The 22332-nt window shown below is 40.8% G+C and overlaps 1 protein-coding gene across 2 annotated transcripts in view; it reads left to right on the top strand.

Annotated features, from left to right (window-relative positions):
• The window catches only part of LOC134577904 (glucose-6-phosphate exchanger SLC37A2-like), a 37133-nt gene extending 15611 nt beyond the window's left edge, over window positions 1-21522 (top strand). The window contains exons 10-19 of one of the 2 annotated variants that reach the window (XM_063436834.1): window positions 80-170; window positions 7366-7428; window positions 8157-8242; window positions 9491-9539; window positions 9651-9724; window positions 10362-10440; window positions 10833-10930; window positions 16142-16206; window positions 17041-17105; window positions 21373-21522. In XM_063436834.1, the coding sequence (XP_063292904.1) occupies window positions 80-170; window positions 7366-7428; window positions 8157-8242; window positions 9491-9539; window positions 9651-9724; window positions 10362-10440; window positions 10833-10930; window positions 16142-16206; window positions 17041-17077 (642 nt within the window). In that variant the 3' untranslated portion in view covers window positions 17078-17105; window positions 21373-21522. The remainder of the gene's footprint in view (window positions 1-79; window positions 171-7365; window positions 7429-8156; window positions 8243-9490; window positions 9540-9650; window positions 9725-10361; window positions 10441-10832; window positions 10931-16141; window positions 16207-17040; window positions 17106-21372) is intronic. The other variant, XM_063436835.1, reaches the window with a different exon arrangement.
• Window positions 21523-22332: the final 810 nt, after the last annotated feature.

Genomic DNA, 22332 nt, shown 5'->3' with positions numbered 1-22332 from the left:
ATGAAATATTCTTTGTAAAGCTGCATTGAATTATCATTCTGTTTCGCTTTCCATAACGGGCACGATCTGCTTCTTTCAGGGTGTGGTCGAGTTTTCGCTCTGTCTGCTGTTTGCCAAGTTGGTCAGTTACACCTTCCTGTATTGGCTGCCTCTCTACATTGCCAACGTTGGTAAGGCGCTCTCTGTTAGAGGAAACATTAGTTACAGCTATTTGGGGAATTCCAGGAGCCTCGATTTCTACTTATTTTGTACTTTGCCTTGTGTGATCGTTCGTCAGCAGTGTGGAATTTTATTTCCATAATGTGTAAATTCTTTATTTTCCTTTTTGATAATTGTATACTTTCAGTGGTGGTACTATGAGCCGTGGGATAAACTTTCAGTGGTGGTGGTACTACGAGCCGTGGGATAGACTTACGGTGGTGGTACTACGGGCCGTGGGATAGACTTACGGTGGTGGTACTACGGGCCGTGGGATAGACTTACGGTGGTGGTACTACGGGCCGTGGGATAGACTTACGGTGGTGGTGGTGGTGGTACTGCGAGTTGTGGGATAGACTTACAGTGGTGGTGGTACTCATACTAGTACGAGCTGCTACTTTAGGGAAAGGAAAAAAACGCGAATCGAGAAGTAAAATGAGACCAAAGGCAGATATTTTCCCTTGATAAAGAGCTGCCTCCTCTTATTATAGAATCAATAAACTTTAGTGTCTCTGAATTTTATTGCTTAAATCATGGTTACTTTATATTTAGACCAATAAAAAAAAAATCTTATATATATATAATTTGAATTCACTTGCCTATTTTACCGTATATTTGGGACCTTCGTCCTTAAGTACGTGTACTTGATATTCTGTGCATCCCGTGATTTTACGGGTCTCAGGTATACAGGTGGAGGTGTGTTTTTTTTGTTTTGTTTGTTTTTCATGAATTGTTTGTAAAGGTCTCAGACCTCCGATAAGATAATGAGCTATTTCTGCATTTTTTGGCTGGTTGTTTGAATGGTACTTGGTGTGAATGCGTTTACAAATTGCTCACTAAATAACAATTTAATCGTAAAAGATAAGATTTGTAAACGTTCAAATAACCACTTAATCATAAAAGATAAAGATAAGATTTGTAAACGTCCAACTGACTGCGTTGAACTCAATCCCCTCTCCGCCCAGGTTGTCTTATCGCTGCTATATTGGGCATTATTGATAAAAATTGATCTTTTGAAATGAAACTGAGTTGCGATATTCTTTTTGGTGATTTTTTTTAAAGGAATCCTTCCGGGAGAGAGAGAACCCTACTTGTAGAAAAAAATGATCTATCAGTTTTATTTAATGGTCAGACAGAATCCCAGTTTATGGATATCATTCAGCTTGTTACAGCCCTCAATCCGTGTGTTCGTGGCACACATTGTGTAGAGGCCACCAGTGCCGTGATAAATCTCATACTGAAAAAATGTGTTTTGCACATGAGCAGAACAAACAACGTTATACTTTTAAAATGACTTCATTTTGGGGAGGTTGTTATTTTCTTGCGCACCATTCCAAGCTCCCACACACACACACACATGATGCAAGGTTATTGGATTTCCTGTCTATCACCTTTTAACCTGAAATGTAATCACAAAATCCACAATTAACCTTCCCATCTCAGCATATCGAGAATAATCACACTAACATGTCATCTTTCCTTTTAAGTTGATAATAAAAAAACTTAGTGGTATCACTAGTGGGAAAAATCCATATTTTATTATCACACTGTCCTCATCAGAACACAAGTGTGAGATGTGACAAGGGCTCCGTGTAATGTAGCGAGCGATGCTCTCTGTAATAAGCTATGTCTATAATGGAGTATGGTGACGAGGGCTCCGTGTAATGTAGTGAGCGATGCTGTCTGTAAGAAGCTATGTCTATAATGGAGTATGGTGACGAGGGCTCCGTGTAATGTAGCGAGCGATGCTCTCTGTAATAAGCTATGTCTATAATGGAGTATGGTGACGAGGGCTCTGTGTAATGTAGCGAGCGATGCTCTCTGTAAGAAGCTATGTCTATAATGGAGTACGGTGACGAGGGCTCCGTGTAATGTAGTGAGCAATGCTCTCTGTAAGAAGCTATGTCTATAATGGAGTATGGTGACGAGGGCTCCGTGTAATGTAGCGAGCGATGCTCTCTGTAAGAAGCTATGTCTATAATGGAGTACGGTGACGAGGGCTCCGTGTAATGTAGTGAGCGATGCTCTCTGTAAGAAGCTATGTCTATAATGGAATACGGTGACGAGGGCTCCGTGTAATGTAGTGAGCGATGCTCTCTGTAAGAAGCTATGTCTATAATGGAGTATGGTGACGAGAGCTCCGTGTAATGTAGTGAGCGATGCTCTCTGTAAGAAGCTATGTCTATAATGGAGTATGGTGACGAGGGCTCCGTGTAATGTAGTGAGCGATGCTCTCTGTAAGAAGCTATGTCTATAATGGAGTACGGTGACGAGGGCTCCGTGTAATGTAGTGAGCGATGCTCTCTGTAAGAAGCTATGTCTATAATGGAATACGGTGACGAGGGCTCCGTGTAATGTAGTGAGCGATGCTCTCTGTAAGAAGCTATGTCTATAATGGAATACGGTGACGAGGGCTCCGTGTAATGTAGTGAGCGATGCTCTCTGTAAGAAGCTATGTCTATAATGGAGTACGGTGACGAGGGCTCCGTGTAATGTAGTGAGCGATGCTCTCTGTAAGAAGCTATGTCTATAATGGAATACGGTGACGAGGGCTCCGTGTAATGTAGTGAGCGATGCTCTCTGTAAGAAGCTATGTCTATAATGGAGTACGGTGACGAGGGCTCCGTGTAATGTAGTGAGCGATGCTCTCTGTAAGAAGCTATGTCTATAATGGAGTACGGTGACGAGGGCTCCGTGTAATGTAGTGAGCGATGCTCTCTGTAAGAAGCTATGTCTATAATGGAGTATGGTGACGAGGGCTCCGTGTAATGTAGTGAGCGATGCTCTCTGTAAGAAGCTATGTCTATAATGGAATACGGTGACGAGGGCTCCGTGTAATGTAGTGAGCGATGCTCTCTGTAAGAAGCTATGTCTATAATGGAGTACGGTGACGAGGGCTCCGTGTAATGTAGTGAGCGATGCTCTCTGTAAGAAGCTATGTCTATAATGGAATACGGTGACGAGGGCTCCGTGTAATGTAGTGAGCGATGCTCTCTGTAAGAAGCTATGTCTATAATGGAGTACGGTGACGAGGGCTCCGTGTAATGTAGTGAGCGATGCTCTCTGTAAGAAGCTATGTCTATAATGGAGTATGGCGACGAGGGCTCTGTGTAATGTAGTGAGCGATGCTCTCTGTAAGAAGCTATGTCTGTAATGGAGTACGGTGACGAGAAACCTCCCTTTCTCAAGTCTAAAGCATTTCTGAGCAAGACAGACACAGAGTTCAAAGTTGAGTTGTGATACAGGGGTTAAAGCGACATGAGTCCAGATAATACACAGGTTTAATAGAACATAGACACCATTTTTGCAGAGGGTCTATTTGCTAACAAAAACAACGTTTTTTTTTTTTTTTTTTTATCTGCACTTAGTCACTTTAACCCCCTTTAACTCAACCTTGAATTCTATGTGTCGTCTTGCTCAGAAATGCTTTAGACTTGAGAAAGGGAAGTTCTTCTCATTAAAAAATTCTGTTAGCCCAATAAAAAAGGTATTACAAGATACAAATTTGTAACTGTTTTTGCATCTACATCACTGGACTAATATGCTACAATCTCTACTTGAACACTGATATATTATTATTATTATTATATATATATATTTTTAATTCTTTATTTTTGTTGTGCAGGTAGGTACATGACATTTCAAACGCCACAACAGCGTACATATATCTTCATATAGATTGAGCAGTGGCATGAGTGCGTGCACATTTTTTTTTTTTTTTAAATACAAACAGTATAACAGGCTTAACATTGATGAATATTTACTGCCATGCAGTGTAGCATGTGGATGAGTTAAGGTTGCTTAGCTGTACACTATTGCAGTATAATGAATGCTGGGACATATAAGTCTGCATGGAAAACCAGACTGATGGTTCAATCGTAGGATATAGCAGACATGAGAGTTTCGTGTTAAATATATTCGGTAGGTAGCTGAGCAGTCTGGCCCCACTGGATGGCTAGTACAGTTAACCCCCAAGGCTTTACACCCTTAAACATAGCTGCATTTTACGTGTTAACACAAGCAAGCCATTCGTATGTTGCCATTTGTATTTCTCAGCTGATTATAATCGGTTAGTAAATATTATGTATGTAGTCGGATTGCTCGTCAATGTGTATCGATCATCATTAGCTAAACACAGTACTGAGTATTGCTCTCGATGAAGTAACTTATAGATAGTTTACATACTAGGTTATGCTTTTGTGTAGGATTAAGGTGAGTGTGAACGACAGAATATCGAAATAGATTAATCATTGTAGGAGGCAGCTCCATGGGCGTAGAGGTTTTGTAGGGCACCCTGGTGCCGGTGGTAGTGTGGGCAGTGCGAAAAGACGGGCAAATCAAAATATTTAAATAAATCATAGTCTATGAAGAGTGTCTCTCCGGCCTGTGGGTATGCATCTATCTGAGTGAATCTCAGGGTGCAGGAGCAGTCCCGGGATCACCCGATTCCCACCTGCGGCCACCGTGGCGGCTGTGCTGGTGCGGTGTGGGGGCCCTCTGTTCTGGTGTCATAAGTCATGGCGCTGTGACTCCGGTCTCCCCTCCGACTCCAAGGTTCTGGGATGGCAGGCATTGTGTCTCAGTGGTGGGTTTGTACGATCGGTTCAGTAGCCTCTCCCGGTTCCCGGTGTCTTGGTCTGCGGTTTGTGGGTGTGTATTTCTGGGTGTTATGCCCCGTTCTTTGTCCCCAGACGTGGGAGCTCGTGCTGTACACGTCTGGGCTGCTTGATTGCTTGGCTCCACCCCCATTATTATTATATCATTTATAGAGCGCCGTCAAATTCCGCAGCGCTTTACAATGGGTGGACGAACAGACATGTAGTTGTAACCAGACAAGTTGGACACACAGGAACAGAGGGGTTGAGGGCCCTGCTCAATGAGCTTACATGCTAGAGGGAATGGGGTAAAATGACACAAAAGGTAAGGATAGTATTAGACTAGTGACAGTTGCAGAAGAGGAATCAGTTGGGAGCTATTAAGAGTTTAATTGATACGCTTTTATGAAGAAGTGGGGTTTTTAACGATTTTTTTAAGGAGTGGAGACTGGGTGAGCATCTAACGGAGGAGGGAAGCGAATTCCACAGGAACGGTGCAGCCCTCCAGAAGTCTTGAAGGTGAGCATCAGAGGTGGGAGTACGGACAGAAGATAGACGTAAGTCTTCAGCAGCTCGTAAGGGCCTAGACAGGACATACTTGTGTATAAGGGAGGATAGATAGGTGGGAGCAGCATTATGTAGAGATTTGAAAGCAAGAACCAGAATTTTAAATTGAGCTCTATATTTTATAGGAAGCCAATGTAGGGACTGACAGAAGGTTGAGGCATGGGAGGTGCGGGCGGACAGGAAGAGGAGCCTCGCCGCCGCATTCATTATGAACTGTAACGGCGCAAGTTGGGAGCACTTAAGACCACTGAGAAGCGGATTACAGTAGTCAAGGCGAGAAAGGACAGTGGAATGGACCAACACCTTAGTCGCATATGGCGTTAAGTAGGGGCGGATGCGCGCAATGTTTTTGAGATGGAAATGACAGGATTTGGTGATAGAGTGAACATGAGGCTTGAAGGAGAGGTCGGAGTCAAAGAGAACACCTAGGCAGCGAGCCTGCGTGGTGGAGCTGATGGTAGCACTATTGACTTGGAGGGAGGGAGACACCGGAGTAACAACACTTGAGGGAGGAAAGACCAGAATTTCAGTTTTGGTCAAGTTTAGTTTAAGGAAGTGGGCAGCCATCCAGTTAGAAACAGCAGAGAGGCAGTCAGAGACACTAGTCAAGAGGGATGGGGAGAGATCAGGAGAGGACAGGTAGATTTGCGTGTCATCTGCATAGAAATGATATTGGAAGCCAAAGGAGCTAATGAGTTTACCAAGGGAGGCAGTATAGATGGAGAACGGTAGGGGATCAAGGACTGAACCTTGAGGGACACCAACAGAGAGGAGTTGGGGAGAAGAAGCAGAGCCAGAGAAAGAAACACTGAAAGAGCGCTGGGAGAGGTAGGAGGAGCACCAGGAGAGAGCAATATCTTGTAGACCGATATTGCTGAGGATGAGAAGAAGCTGTTGATGATCAACCGTGTCAAAAGCCGCAGACAGGTCAAGGAGAATTAGGATAGAGTTGTGACCACGAGATTTTGCAGCGAGTAGATCAATGGATACTTTGGTCAGTGCCGTTTCCACAGAGTGCTTAGCGTGGAAACCAGACTGAAGCGGGTCTAGCAGAGAGCTTGATTCGAGGAACTCTGTCAATCTCGCATACACAATTCTTTCAAGGATCTTGGATGCAAAAGGCAGTAGCGAGATAGGACGATAGTTGGATGGGGAGTTAGGGTCAAGATTGGGCTTCTTTAGAATTGGGGTTACAGTTGCATGTTTGAAGGGCGATGGAAATATACTAGAGGAGAGAGAGAGATTGAGAATTTTAGTGAGAGGTGGAGAAAGAGAAGAAGACAGAGTATGGATGAGATGCAAGGGAATTGGATCTAGGGAGCAGGTGGTGGGGCGGGAGGACTGGAGCAGAGCAGAAACCTCTTCCAATGTAGTGGGTGCGAATGAACATAGAACAGCAGAGGGAGTGAAGTTAGGGGAAGTATTGCAAGGGGGAGGAGAAAGATGAGAGATCTCTGATTGCAGAGATCTTGTCAGTGAAGTGAGTTGCAAAGTCTGAGGCAGTCAAGTTAGTAGGTGGAGGAGGAACAACCGGGCGAAGAAGAGAGTTAAATGTGTGAAATAGTCGTTTGGGTTCGCGGGAGAGTGTGGTAATGAGGGTATTGAAGTCATTAACTTTTGCAGAGGAAAGAGCCAAGCTGTATGAGCTCAGCATAAATAATTATATGTATGTGTGTGTGTGTGTGTATATATATATATATATATATATATATATATATATGCAGAATAACAAACAGAAGTGTGTGTGTGTGTGTGTGTGTGTATATAACAATATATATATATTCTCATGTTTATTCTGTAGTCTACTGATACAGTAACAAAGTTTCAAAATATGGCCAAATTGATCACGTTTAATGTTTGTTTTCTCACTTTTTTTTTTTTTTTTTTATATCCTCATTTCCTTTATAACCAATGTTTTATTCCTGGTTCATACTCCTGTGATTAAGATATACAGAGCTGTATGTTCACATGGGTTTAGTTTTTGTTTTTTTTTTCTCCTTTCTAGCTGACTTTGACCCTGAAAAAGCTGGGGATATGTCCACATTATTTGACGCTGGTGGGATTGTAGGTTAGTAATTTATTCAGTTTTAATGATCTGTGAAAAACTTTTTTTTTTTGCTGCTGCTGCGGATACAGAAGTAAATCACAATCTCATTTAATTTATCAATTTGTAAGTAGTTCTAATTAGCCAATAACGATATAGTGATCACTTTTACCATTTCCAAATTAGTGGGAAAAATGTCCCTCAATGACCTTACCTTAAACACTGAAGTTTCCTGACCTTGCAGAAGACAAGTCACAATATTGGGACCAATGGACACTTGGAAAATTCCTCTTCTCGCCCCGAAATAGATTAGAAAAAACTTACTAACAATTAAACAATACTCCGAAGTATTTGTGTTGGTATGTGAGCAAAATGAATACCACAGATTAGGATTGTTTGCTAACAGTCATGATGATTTACTACCAATGCCGAATTGTAATGTACTCCATAACTTTTCTTGACAAAGGACTTGGACTGGCCAAGTGGCAACGAGTCTCCAGGAAAGTTGTTGGTAGAAGCACCTCAACCCGTAGTTAGTGAACACCTTCTCACACCGACCACGAACTTCAATGCGGCTCACAAATCCCCCAAATTTTACACATTTTATTTCAGTCCCACCGGTTAATCATTTGCAAATTTCAACCATTGGGATAAATCTCAAATTGCATCAGAGGAATTTTTTTTAATCTCTTTTAATAAATGTACCTCTTGACCCTGGGGTTTGTATAATTTCTATGTAAACACCTTTTCAGGTGGCATTTTGGCTGGAGCCATATCTGATCTCACAGGGGCGAGTGCCATGACGTGTGTAATTATCTTGGTTCTGACGGCGCCCATGGTAAGTAAAAGATAAATGGTCCTTGTATAGGCACAAGGGAGCTGGATGTTGAGCGAGATTGGGTAAAATATACTGTGATACAGAGATGTTATGGCGGAGTAGGGAGTTAAATTGTTCTACTCATTATTCAGACCGTAAGGAGACTGTTTCTTTACTATAAACGAAGGCTTGGTTAGGGTGTGACAGCAGGCTTACACTCGGGGTTATATTGGGTCTTTGCAGAGAGAGACGTTTGTCTGGAATAAGGTAGATGTAATGTTTAGATGTAACAACGTTTGGTGAGAAAGAGGATTCTTATAGGGAGGCTTCCATATGATCCAAGTACTGTTTTATTACAGTTTAAATAAAGGCGGCAAACCTTTCTGGAGACATGGTAAACATTTGCTAGGTATATACGTCTTCAGTAGTAGAATATAACAGTGTTGTAAAATAATCTTTGTTCTCCTAAACAATATGTCTTATTGTTACTGTAATATAATACATATCTGCAGATCTTTAGGGGGACCACTTAAAGCTTGTTGTGTATTTTTTTATTTTTTATTCTTTCAGTATTCCTTTCCTTATTGTACTCCCCCCTTGTCACTTTATACTATCTCTTCTTCCTTGAACTGGGTGCCACCATTTTGATCTCCTCTGCCCATGATGCCAACTGTTTGGCTTCTCGGATTGATTTTACTGATAGATTTTGGGGTAAATTTGACAACTGAATAAGAAACTTGCTTTAAGCCCCGAGATTTGTCAATGTGACTGCTATAAATAAGGAAAACTCGTCCCTAATTTTGTTATGTGTTTTATGAAACCTAGACCGCTCAGGAAAAAATTAGCTAGTGGATAAAATCAGATTATAGAAAGCTTACTTTTGGTAACAGAGCAGTTTTAATGACGCACCCGGACATGTCTGACATTGGGCCGAATCCACATACCCCCATGATGCAGCTCAGTGATATCATTTTATCCAATTCTTCTAACCCGCTTATTAACCTAGTATCCTTTGGAAAATTAAATGATTAAACTTACAGATTAGGAGAGACCCCCCACCCCGTGCGTTGAGCAGACTCCATGACTGGAGACCCAGGCTATCATACAGTTATTTCCCTGTTGGCTTCGTAACCCCCATCCTACAGTCGCTATTGGCTCCTTTTTTTTTTAAATGGACCCCCCCTAGGAGGTGGTTATTATTATTATTATTATTATTATTATTATTATTATTTCTATTCACAGTACAGACAACGTTTTTTTTCTTTTCAGCTTTTTATTTACAATGAATTTGGAAAGACGGATGTTACAGTCACCATCGGTAAGCACGATCCCCTTGCCTTTTTTTTTTTCTTTTATAAATATAATTTTGAATTATTCCTTTATGTTTATGTTAAGTTTCCATTTATTCTGAATGTTTTCTTTCCGTTAGTCATGTTGCTGATTTGTGGGATGTTGGTGAATGGGCCGTATTCACTAATTTCTACCGCTGTCTCTGCCGATTTGGTAAGATGATAAATCTTTTATTGTATAGAAATCCTGGCCCTGGAATCAGATTGTGGTTATGGTGTTATTGTCAGGAGAACTAGAGATTTATTCCTTCGCAAGTAAAAAAAAAATTAAAAAAATAGTGCAAATGGCAGGTGAAATATCTTTAGCATTGCTGGAATTAAAACCAAAGTGTGAGAATATGTTCTCTGACTTCTGACGCCATGAAACAAGAGACAAATAAAATGGTTCTTGCACAATAATTTACTCCTAAAAAGAAAATCATAAATCTTATTAAAGTGCTATAAGTGGTGTGAAGGTGGAGAGACCGATCGAGAGTTCATCAAATGTGCTTTTTGTAAATATTCTCCATCAATTCCTAAAAATGCAACTGTAACCCCAATTCTAAAAAATATTTAAAAAAATGTAGATTGTTGCAAAATTGTGTGAAATCCAGTGAATTTGTATTGTATGGGTTTTTGTGAATTGGTAAATTAACCTTTTTTATGACTCCATTGCCATTCTCGGGTGTTCAATGCAGTCACCCTGAAATATTGGAATATTGTTGGGGCGACCTGGTTCGTGATGAATTTGGGGTGCTTTGCTGTTATTTATTTTATTTTGAGGTTAATGTTCAGTAATGTTTATCTCCTAGGGAACCCACAAATCTCTCCATGGAAACGCCAAAGCTCTTTCAACAGTCACCGCTATTATTGATGGCTCTGGATCAATAGGTCTGTTTAATCCTGTCTGATGTGGGACTAATTTTCCATTTATCCGTTATTGTACTGTCCCATGTGTTTGTAAAACCTGCTGATTCACGGTATCTGCAATTTAACGTTCGTTTTAGTAAATGTGGCTTAGTGTGAGGCTGATCTCATCTGATGACGTTTTATTCTGCATATTTATGTATCGTTCTAAAACCTTCCTATTTGGTGATGAAAGTGATGTGATGTCCGTGATAGAATGTACATGTGCAGTTTAATTATTTCACTAGGACAGTGATTGGAGTTAGTGTTTTTTTTTTTTTTTCATATTTAAATACCTGCTTGTTCACTTGAGCTTTTCCCTTAATTTAATTTGGAATTTAAAAAGTCTTTTTTTTTTTCATTTCCTGTGTCCGCAGGAGCTGCACTGGGGCCAACCCTTGCATCGGTTCTGTCCACCAGAAGCTGGAATAGTGTATTTTACATGTTAATCGTGTCGGATTTGCTTGCGTGTTTGGTGAGTTATCCGCTCACTTCCGATCTGGGATTCAATAAGGATGCAGAGCACTGTGGTCTTTTTTTTATTTTCTTCTTAAATTGTTCAGTAATATTTGGAACATTATGTTTCTAACCAGCTAAACACCGCGTGCAGCGTAACATTACAAGCTCATATGACAGAATGCGGTTCAGCCACGTGTTTTTTTTTTTTTTAATAGATTAGTACATTAACAATTACATTGAAATATTTTGTTACTATTTATAAAAAATAAGACTTGTGCATTCGTCAGGGCCGGATTGGATAATCAAAGTAGCCCTGGAAAGAAAATCTATGCCAGCCCAATAATGTCTGTCGCTAGAATAGTGTGCAAATATAGAGATGGAAAAGACAACTTCAAATTAAAAACTACTACTCCAACGTGAATGACACTCAGGGCTTCAAAATAAACAAAAGAGCGGATTTATTTTAAGCAGACTGCATTTGCATATAATCAGTGTTTCACGTTGACGTATTAAGAGAAGTTTGGCAACGGAACTGACTTTGAATATTTTATAGTGTCTCTTGTTCCCCTTCCCCTTTGAGTGTCTCTTTTTAACCTTCTCCATCTCCTTTGCGTGTCTCTTAGCCCCCTTTTCTCTTTCTCTCCTTCCCCAACCACTCTGTGTATCTCTTGTTCTCCTTTCCCAGCCCCTCCGTGTGTCTCTTTTTTATATACATTTTATATGAATTTGTGTATGTGTGTGTCTGAATGTGTATGTTTGTGTGTCTGAATGTGTATGTTTGTGTGTCTGAATGTGTATTTGTCTGAATATGTGTGTCTGAGCGTATATGTCTGAGTGTGTGTATAGGAGTGTATGTGTGTCTGTATATATGGGTCTCTGTTTGCATCTGTATGTATGTGTATCTTTTGTCTGCATGTGTGGGTAGGAGGTAGATGTATGGGGGGGCCCCAGGGCAATTTTCGCACTGGGGCCCCGTGGTTTCTAGTTACGCCTCTGCTTGTTCCCCAACCCTACTGTGTGTCTCTTGTTCCCTTTTCCCAGCCCCACTGTGTGTCTCTCCCCCATTCCACCTCAGATCTTCGTGGTCTCTCCCCCTCCCACCACACCTGTTCCTGCTGACCTCACTCTTGTAGCGTGGCCGGGAGGAGCGCAGGGGAGTTGCTTTCTGTATCCTCTACCCTGTCTGACAGGAAGTGGTTTGTTGCTCTCAGTGAGCATTTCATGTCAGACTGGGTAGAGAACATGGAAGCTCTACTGCGGTCCGCTCGGCCATGTTACATGCAGTGACAGCTGTATGCTCCACTCCTGCTGGTCACCAGGTGATTGCCCTTCATCCCCCCTCGGGCTGGTGTGGCCTTTGCTGCGTTTTGGTTGCACCAGCCCTGTAGGTATGCCAGTCGACTGGAAAATTTCCCAGTATCCCGTTGGGCCAGTGTGGCCCTGGCATTTGTATTCAGCCAAATTGCAATTTATCCATTTTCCATAACTCTGAAGTGGACGTGTAACCAAATAAATGACTCGTGGGTAAAGCAACACTGTCCTCTAGGGTATCAGGTAGAGGACAACAATCTCTTATGCAAAGAGGGACTCAAAATCCAAGCAGCAATCAGTTTGGTCAGAAATGCAGCAAAACAGAAAAAAAAAAAAATCTACAAACCAAATCCTACCTCAAACTTGAGCACTTACTACACATCAATAATGTCCCTTACTAACCCAAGATAATAACCTAACAAACCAGCAAAATAAACATGGGTTTCACCAACCTTTAGAATTTTTACAAGTGTGCTGCTCCCAGCAGGTCAGATTATATCTCCTGCCTTTCTGCTAATTAAAGCCTCTGCAGTTACTAATTAGGGCAGGTGAAGGAGTACAGGTTATGGAGGATTCTGGGTCCTAATACCCTCCCTTCTACTACCCTCCCATAGACTGTCACAGTATGTAAACTTTGTACATTCGGTTTCAAATGAATTTCTATTCGTCCAAATTTTGGGCAATCAGCAACTAATCCGAAATGTTTCACTCTGAAATACTATATGGACAAATCCTCAGAGCATGAACAAACCATTTTTTTTTCTGTTTGTGGCATCTAAACAAAAAACAAAAAACAGGATGATTGATGTTTAGGAGACTTTAATTTATGTTTTATTCAAGTCGTTACATCTCTCTTAATCCACAAAAGAAGAAATCCTTTTTGTGGCATAATTATAATGGTCTACAACTGTTTTCTTTCTTTTTTTTTACTTCTTTTCGATCAACCATACAGTGAGGGGAAAAAAGTATTTGATCCCCTGCTGATTTTGAACGTTTGCCCACTGACAAACAAATGATCAGTCTATAATTTTAATGGTAGGTGTATTTTAACAGTAAGAGACTGAATAACAAAATATATATTATCCAAAAAAACGCATGTCAAAAAAGGTATACATTGATTTTCATGTTAATGAGTGAAATAAGTATTTGATCCCCTATCAATCAGCAAGATTTCTGGCTCCCAGGTGTCTTTTATACAGGTAACAAGCTGAGATTAGGAGCCTCTCTTAACCCCTTAAGGACACATGACATGTGTGACATGTCATGATTCCCTTTTATTCCAGAAGTTTGGTCCTTAAGGGGTTAAAGGAAGTCCTCCTAATCTCAGCTTGTTACCTGTATAAAAGATACCTGTCCACAGAAGCAATCAATCAATCAGATTCCAAACTCTCCGCCATGGCCAAGACCAAAGAGCTGTCCAAGGATGTCAGGGACAAGATTGTAGACCTACACAAGGCTGGAATGGGCTACAAGACCATCGCCAAGCAGCTTGGGGAGAAGGTGACAACAGAAGAAAAACAAAATAACTGTCAGTCTCCCTCGGGCTGGTGCTCCATGCAAGATCTTACCTCGTGGAGTTTCAATGATCATGAAAACAGTAATGAATCAGCCCAGAACTACACGGGAGGATCTTGCTAAAGATCTCAAGGCAGCTGAGACCATAGTCACCAAGAAAACAATTGGTAAAACACTCCGTGAAGGACTGAAATCCTGCAGCACCTGCAAGGTCCCTCTGCTCAAGAAAGCACATGTACAGTGTAACGGATCACCTGGCACCCCGACTGGGTACCTCCGTCAACGGATGCTCCTAGCGTTTCCTGAGGACTCCAAGCACTCTGGCAGACACCATAATCACTGAATCTGAGAAGCATATGAATCCTCTCAAGCCTCTGAATGCTGTAGACAGTTGAATAGGAACCATACGAATAGGTTTGCACTCCTAGCAGTCAAACTGGAACAGCATGCAATAAATCCTTCCCCCAATAATGAGACGACACTTCACTTTGAGGGTAAAACAGGAACATGGTCTGGCACATCCAACCTGGCTTTTATTACAACTGTACACATACAGGCCACACCCAGGGGGAGGCATAAAATAACCAATGACATAGATGTTACCTCCCACACATCCCCTCCCCTTAGTGTGACACATAAACCCATTATTCATACAGTTAAAATATGCTTTGTACACAACTTTCATAACTCTAAAACCATAAATCACATTCACACAAAATTACATATCCACAATCAATCCATTCAGGGGAACAACATATTAAAAAATGGCATGGATCAGACCAGGGGTTCAAAAGTTACTAAAAGTATCTTTTGTCCCTTACTAGCCGCATGTCCTGGAGACAAAGAGGAAAGTAATCCAATTATCCAGGGCTAGAAGCAGACTCCATTAACCACATGGTTACAGAAAGACATAAAACAATTTAAAATACAGAAAGTCACCTTTTACACATAACACACAGACATTTCACATATCCCCAGATAGCTGGGATCTGAGCGCACAAAACTACCGAATAGCGCGCAAATCCTATTCACACAGTACAATTGCCATGGAGCTAAAGTCTTTCCCATAGTCTTTCATTATATGAATAGGTTCTATGGCATAGCTATCTGGGTTAACACATTCACATAAAGTCTGGTCCATAGTCCAAAGGCAAGAGGCGGGCAAGCAGCCCCCTCCAAGGACACGTGGCGAGGTCGGTTTCGCCACATACAGGCCCGTCTGAAGTTTGCCAATTAACATCTAAATGATTCAGAGGAGAACTGGGTGAAAGTGTTGTGGTCAGATGAGACCAAAATCGAGCTCTTTGACCTCAACTCTCCCTGTTTGGAAGAGGAGGAATGATGCCATCCCCACCATCAAACATGGAGGTGAAAACATTATGCTTTGGGGGTGTTTTTCTGCCAAGGAACGATGGATGGGGCCATGTACCGTCAAATCTTGGGTGAGAACCTCCTTCCCTCAGCCAGGGGATTGAAAATGGGTCATGGATGGGTATTCCAGCATGACAATGAACCAAAACACACAGACAAGGCAGCAAAGGAGTGGCTCAACAAGAAGCACATTAAGGTGCTGGAGTGGCCCAGCCAGTCTCCAGACCTTAATCCCACAGAAAATCTGTGGAGGGAGCGGAAGGTTGCCAGACGTCAGCCTTGAAACCTTAATGACATGGAGAGAATCTGTAAAGTGGATTCTGACATCCCTCCTGAGATGTGTGCAGTGCAAACCTGGTGGCCAACTACAGGAAACGTCTGACCTCTGTGATTGCCAACAAGGGTTTTGCCACCAAGTACTAAGTCGAAGGGGTCAATTACTTTTTTCACTCATTGACATGCAAATCAATTTATAACTTTTTTGACATGTGTTTTTCTGTTTTTTGTTTTTCGTTATTCTGTCTCTCACTGTTAAAATACACCTACCATTAAAATTATAGACTGATCGTTTCTTTGTCAGTGGGCAAATGTTCAAAATCAGCAGGGGATCAAATACTTTTTTCCTGGTTTAACTTTACAGTCATTTTTGAATCTAGACAACTATGTAACTATGAGCCAAATGGTGGGAAGATACTCCTGTCCATGACATGTAAAGTATAATAATTGCATTTTGCAGTACAATTTTCATGCCTTTTTCACACGGATGAAAATTTCTGGGTTTTCTTCATGTTTTGGTTCAAATTGCCCTACAACAGATTTTTTTTTTTTAAGAACTTTTTTATTTTATTTTATGTTGATGAACCAAATTGTAATTATTTTTTATTGTATTTAGATGGACCATTTTTTATTTTTTGCTGTGCAGAAGTCTAGTTTATCGTGACCAAGTGATTGATTGATAAATTGGTATTTGAATCTATTTATTGTGCATCCAGTGTTTTTCCCTGATTCGTTGTGTTTCTTTCCCTTCCAGGTACTGTCTCGTTTGGTTTACAAGGAAGGGAAGCGGATATGCAGGTGTTGCTGGAAATCCACAAGGTACAATCTTGTCAATTCTCTGTGTAAAATATCATCCTCGTCATCATCATTACCACACAGATGTTGAGACTTTAATATCATTATTCTTTAGTTCTAAGGAATCCTGTATGTTCCTGTTAAAGAAACTAGCCAAGCACCATAACCACTAGAGCCCCCCTGAACGGTTTGATTTCTTACCTGTAGTCTGTCAAGCGCCGTTCTCTGCCTCCATTACAAACGTCAGAGACCTGCAAATGCAGGGCTTAGAGATTGGTTGATACTCTCAGCCACTAGACTAAGCCCTACACCGCAGCTGTACATCTGTCTCTTCATCCTTCGTTTTGAGGGGGGGGGGGAGCGGCACCCAGCGGACTCCAGGTACAAATTCAAACAGTTTGAACACTCGCAATGAAGGGCGTCACCTGGACATGCATGGCACCATAACCACTATAATGAGCTAGAGTGATTATGGTACTTGAAATGTTTTTTTAATATAAAAAGAACACCATGCATCAACAAATTCCCCACTCCCGTAAATTACCCCATAGTTCACCCTACCAACCTATTAACTTATTTCCCCCATTAGGCCTCTCAGACCCTCCAACCATATAACACAGAGGGCGGAGAGTGGTTGTGTTAGGTTATACACCGCTGTGTGTTTCTGAATAAGCAGATACAAAGTAATTCCTGTAAATGTGATTGTTTGCTTAATTAGTGACTGTATTTACCAAAGAAAGCCCTTCGATATCTTAGATTTTTATTGTATAGAGACCATTAAACTCCCATACCCAACCCCGAGATTCCCATTTCCCATAGGAGCCATCCATTAAACAAATTGTCTTCAATGTCTTGTAGCGATAGCATGACCTTAAAGCACAATATTTCTGGATGACTGAAATAGTTAAAACTAACCATTTCTCGTGAGTATAACACGCTTTGAACAAGAGAATAAAATCTGGCTTTTTACGGTTTGATTTTGCGCCTCGGATTTCAGATGCAACGCTTTTACTGAGCTTCTAGACGCCAAACATTTAAAGATTATCTCTGGTTTGGAAGTAGAATGAGAATGAATTACCTATGTATCGTTAACATAAAAAATCTTGTACTCCAGTAATACACTAACTTTCCACTAATATTCTATTTTATTACCAAATGTATATATTAACATTACTAACCGTAAGCTGAAAAACCTGTAAGCTTCCCAGCAGAACTATAAATAAGAAAATGTTCATTACACTGGGAGGCACAGGAAGCTGATTTTAGGCTAATCTAGCAAAAACGGAATATGTTGCAAAAACTGCAATTTTTCTTAGTGCTTTCTTTTAGCGTAAAAGTTGTGGTTAAGTAAAACGAGACATAATTGAAAACGAGATAAATCTCAATGTATCTTTCCTGGTAAAATATTTTATAAATAAATAAGGACACAGACGAGCTGATTTAGCATTGCATCTGAGAAACCTTTAAAAGAAGAACATTTATTCCAATCTGCAAATGGTTTTCAAATGATTTTGCTTCGTATAAAGATTTCTCCTCTGTGATTCAGAGCCGCCTGCTGAACGCACTTAGTGCTTTGCTTTAAGCGCACTTTGCACCAATGAACGCCTGTGCTGGTTACATGTCCTTGACAAAGTTTGCGAATATTAGAAATGTTTTAGCGTTTCTTTCTCTCTTATTACTTCTTATTACTGGCTGCTATAAATTTGCTAATTTACTGCTTTATGTCTATTTATCTGTCAGAGCTCTCCTTCCTCCCCTTAAAATGAGTGAAATAAATAATAATAAATGTGTTGGCACTTGCTACTATGTGATCACAAAGACTGAAAGTAGACAGTCTGTTAGTTCCAGCCGTTCCTGTGGTTTAAAAAAGTTGAATTGATTTCCGATTGCGTCCAAGAAGGGGGTTGAAGGGTGGTATCATTTTGACATTCGGATTTCTCACCAGAACTGCAGATGTTTTTTTTTTTACAAATTTCAATATTAACCAGCTTTGATGGAACGCCTGCACACCGTCTTGTAAAGATGTCAATAGACTTTAAAACAATAAGCAAGAGGAAATTCCACACCCTTATTGTTCTTATAATAAAAAAACATTCTGCTGCTGTAAGTAAACTGTCAAGTCCCAATGGATGTTGCCATATTAGATGTACAGTCCTGTGAATGAACAGGTTACTAGAAATACAGGTTACTAGGATTAGACATACAGTCCTGTGAATGAACAGGTTACTAGGATTAGATGTACAGTCCTGTGAATGAACAGGTTACTAGGATTAGATGTACAGTCATGTGAATGAACAGGTTACTAGGATTAGATGTACAGTCCTGTGAATGAACAGGTTACTAGGATTAGATGTACAGTCCTGTGAATGAACAGGTTACTATGATTAGATGTACAGTCCTGTGAATGAACAGGTTACTAGGATTAGATGTACAGTCCTGTGAATGAACAGGTTACTAGGATTAGATGTACAGTCCTGTGAATGAACAGGTTACTAGGATTAGATGTACAGTCCTGTGAATGAACAGGTTACTAGGATTAGATGTACAGTCCTGTGAATGAACAGGTTACTAGGATTAGATGTACAGTCCTGTGAATGAACAGGTTACTAGGATTAATTTATTTTCAGTTTCATGACAGTACAGTAACCAACTGCTGTAAACTTTTACATCAATATCTGCAAAGGTTTCTCTTTCAGTCAGTGAGGGCAGTTAGGGGCTGACAGCATATCCTTTCTGGCTAAATCCCCAGGGTAACAACACCTGGCTGTCAGCCAGACATCTGGGAAGATTTATTGTCTTTCTTGTTGTGATGAGTAGTTCATCACGGGATTAAACACTTCTTGTAACAGAGCTTGCTCCAATCACAATTCAACTAGTGCAGGACTCTAAGTCTAACCCCTCTCCCTCCCCAAAAAAGTGTAATCATTCTCCCTGGCTCTTCCCCTTGTCACATCCACTCCAATGCAGCAGAGTGCTCCAATCTGCCATCCCTGCGACTGCTCTACAGGACTGGGGAAGCCACGACTCCGCTAAAGACACCAGAACTCTAAATCAATAAGTATGAGGCGGCTGCCCAGTGCAACTTATGCTAGTTTTTTCTCAGTTACTCAGTGCCCCAGGAGAGCACTAATTGGAAGGGAGATGGTCGAAGATGAACCATCAATGCCCACAGAGAGCCAGGGGGAGCTCCCTTCTCCAAATACAGGAGGACTCGTTTCCAAAGACCACTTGTTATCCTGCGGCCACCTGGAACTCCGCACTGGGTCAGAGAATGGCCACAGCCTTCCTAAACTTATTTTGATAATTTCTTGAGCTGGGTACATCCGATCCGGGCACTTTTTGGACATTTTGCTTGTGTATTTTAGCCCTGTCTGGTGATGTGTAATCTGTTGATCTACTGTTGGGGAAATGTATGTTTTAAGCCTACTACTGTAAAGCTCCTTGTTGTCTGGAAGTTAATAAAATCATTCCCAGCTAAAGGGACACTACACTGCCCAAATACAAAATAAATACAAATCACCATTCAGTAAATATACCCCAAATAACAACATGCATGTATTTAATTGTCTTTTTTTTTTTTTTTTTTTTTTATTGGAGTATATATAAAAACCTCTTGCAAAACCTGCATTTTTCTTGTCTGCAGCTTTTTCCTCTTCTAACCCCGCCCAGACTTTCTGTGTAGCACTATTTCAGTGTTTCTCTGAGAAGCATCTGATTGGGCACAAGTCACCAGAACTGATGTTTTCACAGGAGGCAGAGCTGAAGTGTCAAGATCCTACTAGTGCTGGAATGAATGGGGGATTCATTTAAATCAGCCCTTCCAGTATTGGAATTGAGGGCCCAGGAATTTAGATCATTTTAGTAACACTCTAATTCAGGGGTTCCAAATTAATTTTTCCCGTGGAACCCTTTGACATAGTGTGTCAACATCATGGAACCCCACCCAAAAAAATTTGGCGCTGTAACATAAAGCTTTCAATTAGCAGTGCGTAATTTTTCTCTTTTTTTGCAAATTTAGTTTTGTTTGCTATATTAATAAACTAATTTATAGAGATGGTAAACAGATTGTAGTACTTAGGAGCAGGTGTGTTTCTGTAGCGTTCTAATACAGGGATCTGTTTTGTATGTAATGTTTGCGTGCAGAGGTGTGTTTGTATGTAAATGTGGATGTACATTTGTGTGTAGTATTGGTGTCTGAGTGTTTGTATATAATTTTAGTGTTCGAGTTCAGTGGTGTCTTTGTATGTCATATTTGTGTCTGATTGCTGGGATATCTGCACATGCACTGCCACATACATACTTACACAGATATAATACACATTAACAAACAAACACACCAACACATACAGTCATATACACACTGACACAGATGCACACATTGGCACATACAAACACAGATACACACCCACTGGCACAAAGAAACACACACTGGCACATACAAACACAGATACACACCCACTGGCACAAAGAAACACACAGATACACACACCTTGACACACAGATACACACAGAGGCACACAGATAAACAAACTGCTACATACAGTCACCCTCCTGTTCACTTACCTTCTTTCTGCAGGATGGTGTGCCATGTCGGCAGCTGCTCATTCCCCGGTGCTGCCTCTCTCCCTCCAATCGGCACGCTCTAAGTCTGGGATGAAGTGACAGGCTGTGGTATACTACAAAGGCCCAGTCGCGGTCTTAAACGGACACCTTATCTGACCGGTTCCCTGTTTAGCGATATCCATCGGGTGGCCTAAGTGTTTGGGGCACCCGATGGGCAAATCGCAGCAAAATCCCAATTTTGTTCTTGCGGAACACTAGGGTACTGCAGAACACCAATTGGAAAACGCTGCTCTAATTAAAAGGGGGGGGGGGGGGGGGGAAATGTTTGTAGTTATTTAATTGGATTTTATTGTTGCATTTACAAGAATGATCTATATTAAAATATTCTGTTTAATGTTATGCCTCCAATCTCGTATTAAAAGGATTGACTCTGCTGGTCACCTGTCTTATTCTTATCCCGGATAATCCTGACATTTTTATGCATCTTATTCTTTCAAGCTGTTGCGGGTCAGGGTGTTGGTATCTGTTTTCCTATTCTTTATTAGTTTGCCTTTTATAGCTGCGCTCTCTCTGCTTCCTGTATCACGGCATTCCTGCAAAAACTGACACTAAATTCATTTATTTCAGATTCACGCGAATGTAACCGCCATTTTACCTGGAGGGAGAAACTCCACCCACTGCGCTGTTCCCCGCTGGCAGGATCAGCTCCTACGCTGCTATTTAAAAATACATAAACGCTGGAAGTTTTTACTGATTGTGTTCTTATTTTTTTTTTTTTTTTAAGATTTTAGCAAAGAGTGTTTTTAAAAATACTTTCACCGCTGTAAAATGGAAAATACTTTATCTTTTTTAATTTTAATCAATATTTGCTCTTGTGATTTCTTTTATTAAAAAAGTCTGATTTTTACATTTTGGCTTTTTGCGATTTTGTTATTAATGGGTGTGTTCTGTTTTTTTTTTTTTCTTTGAATTAAATTATTACGTTGGGAAATTAAGGATAATATTATAGCTATATTTTAATTATTACAACATTTTGAGCAGTTACATTTTGGACTGTGCGTTTTAGGGGACGAGGTTTTGGACTGGGCGTTTTAATAGATGAGGTTTTGGACTGTGCGTTTTAGGGGATGAGGTTTTGGACTGGGCGTTTTAATGGATGAGGTATTGGACTGGGTGTTTTAATGGATGAGGTTTTGGACTGTGCGTTTTAATGGATGAGATATTGGACTGGGCGTTTTAATGGATGAGGTTTTGGACTGGGTGTTTTAATGGATGAGGTATTGGACTGGGCGTTTTAATGGATGAGGTATTGGACTGGGCGTTTTAATGGATGAGGTATTGGACTGGGCGTTTTAATGGATGAGGTATTGGACTGGGCGTTTTAATGGATGCGGTATTGGACTGGGCGTTTTAATGGAAGAGGTTTTGGACTGGGCGTTTTAATGGATGAGGTATTGGACTGGGCGTTTTAATGGAAGAGGTTTTGGACTGGGCATTTTAATGGATGAGGTATTGAACTGGGTGTTTTAATGGATGAGGTATTGGACTGGGTGTTTTAATGGATGAGGTATTGGATTGGGTGTTTTA

The sequence above is a fragment of the Pelobates fuscus genome, chromosome 11 (assembly GCF_036172605.1).
Source record: "Pelobates fuscus isolate aPelFus1 chromosome 11, aPelFus1.pri, whole genome shotgun sequence".
Lineage (NCBI taxonomy): Eukaryota > Metazoa > Chordata > Amphibia > Anura > Pelobatidae > Pelobates > Pelobates fuscus.
This window is presented reverse-complemented; position numbering and strand designations above follow the sequence as displayed.